Source organism: Propithecus coquereli, unplaced genomic scaffold (genome assembly GCF_000956105.1).
Source record: "Propithecus coquereli isolate 6110/MARCELLA unplaced genomic scaffold, Pcoq_1.0 Scaffold621, whole genome shotgun sequence".
Taxonomy (NCBI): Eukaryota; Metazoa; Chordata; class Mammalia; order Primates; family Indriidae; genus Propithecus; species Propithecus coquereli.
In genome coordinates, this window is record NW_012152186.1 from 298,298 (window position 1) to 303,719 (window position 5,422).

General features: G+C 44.7%; 1 protein-coding gene across 1 annotated transcript in view; it reads left to right on the plus strand.

Annotated features, from left to right (window-relative positions):
* ITFG3 (integrin alpha FG-GAP repeat containing 3) overlaps positions 1 to 5,422 on the plus strand; it is a 30,175-nt gene that overhangs the window by 13,525 nt on the left and 11,228 nt on the right. The window contains exons 2-3 of the mRNA XM_012659598.1: positions 2,006 to 2,110; positions 3,543 to 3,843. Of these exons, the coding sequence (XP_012515052.1) occupies positions 3,579 to 3,843 (265 nt within the window). The 5' untranslated portion in view covers positions 2,006 to 2,110; positions 3,543 to 3,578. The remainder of the gene's footprint in view (positions 1 to 2,005; positions 2,111 to 3,542; positions 3,844 to 5,422) is intronic.

Sequence of the window (5,422 nt, forward strand, 5' to 3'; positions counted from 1 at the left end):
AAAAGAAAAAAAGAAACAAATGATAAAAGAAAATCTTGGAACATTTAATAAGAAAGAAAGAACAATAGAAAAAGCAAGAATGCCGGTAAATGTAATAGACTTTTCTTCCTTGGATTTTCTAAATTACGTTTGACGAAGTGAAAATATAACGTTATCTGATGTGATTCTCAATGTATGTAGAGAAAATATTTGATAAAACTGTAAACAGGGAAGGTTTATGAAGATAGTTAAGGTTTATATACTTCACTCCAACTAGTAATATGTTCCAACTAGTAAAATGTGGACTCCAGTAGATTTTTTTTTTTTTTTTTTTGAGACAGAGTCTTGCTCTGTCACCCAGGCTGGAGTGCAGTGGCATCCTCACAGCTCACTGCAGCCTCGAGCTCCTGACCTCAAACTACTATCCTCTAAAGAGCTGGGATATAGGCATGAGCTACCTCATCTGCCCATATCTCACTTCTATCAATCATTTATTATTGACCCCAATATAAAAATAGCCCTATGAGGCCAGACTTTCGAACTCCTGAGCTTAAGCAATCCTCTGGCCTTGGCCTCCCAGAGTGCTGGGATTGCAGGCGTGAGCCACCACGCCCACCCAGTAGATTGTGATAAGTGGGTATAATATAATACAGTACCCACTAAAATACCTATACAGAGAGATACACTCAAAAACACTACAGATAAATCGAAATGGAATTCCAAAAAATGTTCAAGTAACCCACAGGAGGTCAAGAAAAAGAAAACAGAAACAAAAAATAGAGGGAACAAACAAAAGAAAAAAGCAGATTAAGATCAAACATTGATGATTATGTTAAAAGTGAGTGGTCTGAACGTACCAATTAAAAGACAGATGGGCAGAGTGGCTTAAAAAATCTATATGGTGTCTGAAAGAAACTTACTTCAAATACGTAGAGATGTAGGTGGGCAGACAGTAACAGGATGGGAAAAGTGAGATGCATCAATCAGAAGATGAGTGACTATGTTAACATCAGACAAAGCAGACTTCAGAGCAAGGAAATTACTAGGGACAGAGTAGATATTATATAATGATAGAAGGTCAGTCCACCAAGAAATTGTAGCAATCCTTATTCCTTATTATATGCGACAAACAAGAGGTGTTTTGTTTTTGAGACAAGGTCTTGCTCTGTTGCCCAGGCCGAACTGCAGCAGCAGCATCACAGCTCACAGCAACATCAAACACCTGGGCTCAAGCAACCCTCCTGCCTCAGCCTCCCGCGTAGCTGGGACTACAGGCACTCACCACCATGCCTGGCTAATTTTTCTATTTGTTATAGAGACGGGGTCTTGCTCTTGCTCAGACTGGTCTCCAACTCCTGGCCTCAAGCGATCCTTGCGCCTTGGCCTCCCGGAGTGCTAGGATTACAGGTGTGAGCTACCACACCTGGCCTTATTGCTGATTTTTAAAAAATTAAAAATCCAAATTACATTAATAATTGTTCGTACTATCTTTTGGTCTTAGTGTTGGGAATCCACATAGTTTAGAGATCAGAAGAATGATTAAGAAGAGGAGCGATTTAATTCACTAGCTTGAGGTCTGCTTTACTCATTTGCTGAGAATTCCAAGGAAGAAAAAGCCCAGAATGCAGCCTCGGATGTCTTGATGAGAGGAAGAGGCTCTTTCCTCCCTTTGCTTTGCTTTCTTCCAGGCTGGCAAGTGGGGAGACAGAGTCTCCACTTCAGGGGCCAGGAGACATCTATTCGTCATCTAATGATTAAAGTGAGATGAACGGAACAAGGGCAGACTTCTCGGCCAGTGCTTCTCCACTCGGAATCACCTGGAGAGCGTCAACAGCTGCTCTTGCTGGGAACCCCCTCCCCAGAGAGGCTGATACCTCTGGTGTGGCACCAGATGGTGAAAGCACCCAAGAGGCTTTCCTATGGAGCCAAGGCTGAGAGTCATGGCTCTCGAAGGACCTAAGTCCTTCAACTGATGCATTCATAGGCTACCTGAGATGAATTTCACCAATGGCTTTATAATTCCTAGGTCTACCTGGGCTTATCAAGGCACAGATTCCCTGTCCAAACCTAGTTACCAGATGCACCAGCGGCTGGCCAGGAACTAGTGTTGAACACGTCCTCCTGCCACCAGGTAGGTCTGGGAAACATGGGCACATAAGACGGGTGGACCGTGTGTTCAGATTCCTGGTGTCATTCTGAGCAGATGCTCTTTCTTATGCAACACCTCGTGGTTTTAGGGGCACTGTCTTGTACTTTCCTTGGAGATGTTCTGGCTCCCGACAGATGGGGCCAGCTGAGGCTCAAAGAGCTTGAGTTCCTTGCCTGAAATTTTAAAGCTTTAAAGATAGAAATCTAGAATTTTAGCATTCTGGTTTCTCATTCAGTTTTTTTCCTTTGCCAAAAGAATTTATGTTTGAAACATTTCAAACATCCCTTCATTGGGGACATGGGCGCTAGATTTGCTAAATAAACAGCTCTCTCAGGTCCTTAAGCCCTGGTCCCCACCTGAGCCACTCCCAGGCTCTATTGCCCACCCCCGTCACCTTCTCCAGGCAATTGCTGCTGTACCGCCACACCCGTGTCAGCGGCTTGCGTTTAATGAGGTCCCTGATCATGACTCATTGTTTGAATTTCCTTGTGTCCAACTCATTACCTTTGATAGTCATACCTTTTCTGACCTCCAAGATGTAAAAGCTTATGCTTCAGCACTAAGGAGAATGCATACAGATTTGGTTTTTTGTTTGTGTTTTGGGACAGGGTCTGGCTGTGTTGCCCAGGCTACAATACAATGGCACAAACCTCCAACTCCCGGGCTCAAGCAATCCTCCTGTCTCTGGAGTAGCTAGGACTACAAGCGTGTACTACGCCTGGCGAATTTTTTAATTTTTTGTAGAGACAAGGTCTCACTATGTTGTCCAGGCTGGTCTCGAACTTCTGACCTCAAGTGATCATCCTGCCTTGGCCCTTCAAAGTGCTGGGATTACAGGCGTGAGTCACCATGCCTGGCTCAGTCTTCTAAAGTAGATATTATTTCTCTTTTATAGATAAGGAAACTGAAGCACAGTTAAATCAAATCACTTGTCCCAGGTCGTGGTTAGTGAGGGGCAAGGCTGTCGGTCCAGAGCCCATCTTGACTTAGGATGCTTTGGGTTGGGGTCTATGGGCCTCTAGGGAGTCCATGTGTGAGCATGTTGGTTTCACCAAATTCTTAGCTGGGCCACCTTTTCCGTCTGTGCTTGAGGCTCGCAGAAGGTTGTCAGGTGTGCCCAGGTGATGAGTAGGTGGGGTTTGGTTAATATGTAATGTGTGGGCATATTTCCTGGCACCAACCCCAGCACTCCCCTGAGGCTCACTCCACTCGTGCTAAGAATGAACGCTGGCCCTACACAACTAATGTACCTTTCTGCATTAATTAGAAACCTTAAGTGCAGCCTAGCCTGTTAAGACTGACACCTAAACATCCATCCAGCTGCTATTTCCTGGGCCATGGTCCATGGTTCTGGGAGAGTCCTCTGTGTGCTGTGGGGCTGCCAGCCTTGCTACCTCTTGTTTTATTGGCACAGTGACCAGGAGTTAAACTTGGGGATGTGCACACGATCATGGACAACAAGGATTTAGAAGCTGAAATCCACCCCTTGAAGAATGAAGACAGAAAATCACAGGAAAATCTGGGAAACCAATTGAAAAATGAAGATAACTTAAAAAGCACGCATCTGCAGTCCCGGCTTTCCCGATGCCGTACAGTGGCATTTTTCCTTTCGTTGTTTGTCTGCCTTTTGGTGGTGTTTGTCGTCTCATTCATCATCCCATGTCCAGACCGACCTGTGTCGCAGCGGATGTGGAGGATCGACTACAATGCAGCAGGTGAGTCTTGGGACGCTTCTCTGCACCAGTGACTTCCCAAGCGCCTCTTCGCTAGGAGGGAGCAGAATTGTGTGTCTGAGGCTGGCAGCGATCTTGAACGGCAGTCAGACCTAAGTGACGGCGAGTTCTCTGTGCAGGGTTTTCCTGGAATTTTAGGAAGCTGTAGAGTAAAAGTGCAAGCACCTCGTGGAAGCGTTGTGGCCTGCGCTTCCTTTTTCAGGAAGACTGGGTTGGGTAGGTAAATGAAAGTAGCCCTTTTGGTTCCTTTTCTAAGTAAAAAAATGAATAAAACAGAGCGACTGGCTGAAAGATACAGAGAAGACTGTCCTGAAATGTGGAAAAGTGCAGTGGATTGTGTAGTCACCTCACTGAGGTGCTCCGGCCTCGTTAGCCGAGGTAAAGCACTTTCACTTCTGTCCCGAAACTGCCAGTCTGCGACCTTGGCCTTCACGAAAAGCAGCTGAGGCAGCCTGAATCAGGACACTCTCCCTGGGTCAGGGTGTGAGTGCTGACAGCCTCGGGGCGCTTCTCTGCCAGACTTGAGGGCTTCTCTGGTGGGGGAGGCGGACTTCTTGTTGAGGGCCGCTTCCGTTCAGAATTTAGTGCTTAATTTTGACGAAGAGGATATATATTTCTCTTTATTTTTTGCGGCTTTATTGTAGTATAATTTATATACCATAAAATTTACTTATTTTAAGTATACAGTTCAATAATTTTTTTCTGTGACCTCCATAGAGAAATACACTTACGTGATTTTTAGTCAATTCACAGAGTTGTGTGACCATCGCCACAATCCGCTTTAGAACATTGCCATCATCCCTAAAAGGTTCCTCGTTACTGTTTGCCCGCACTCCCCATCCCTGCTCCGTCTGCTCTCAGTCTCCATAGATTTGCTTTCTTTGGACATTTCATATAAATTAAATCATACAGTGTGACTTCTTTCAGTTAGCGTAATGTTAAGTTCATTCGTGTTGTAGCCCCGTGTCTTTATTGCTGAATAGTGTTCCTTCCTGTACATAGACCGTGTTGTGTATCCGTATGCTGGCGGTGAACATTGGATTGCTTCCAGTTTTTGGATGTTATGAATAATTCTGGGAACATTCCTGTACATATCTTTGTGTGGATATATGTTTTCATTTTTCCTGGGTAGATTGTTAGGAGTAGAATTGTTGAGCCATTCGGTAATTTTATGTTTAACTTTCTAAGAAACTGCCAAGCTATTTTCAAGAGAGGCTGTACCACGTTACATTCCCACCAGTGATGTCAGGAAGGATTTCAGTTTCTCTGCATCCTTGCCAACACTTGCTATTGTCAGTCTTTTTTATTATACCCATCTTTGTTTAGTGGTATCTTGTATGTGTTTTTTGTTTTTTTGTTTTTGTTTTTTTGTGAGACAGAGTCTCACTCTTTTGCCCGGGCTAAAGTGCCGTGGTGTCAGCCTAGCTCACAGCAACCTCAAACTCTCGGGCTCAAGCAATCCCTCCGCCTCAGCCTCCCGAGTAGCTGGGACTACAGGCATGCGCCACCATGCCCGGCTAATTTTTTCTATTTTTAGTTGTCCGATTAATTTCTTTCTATT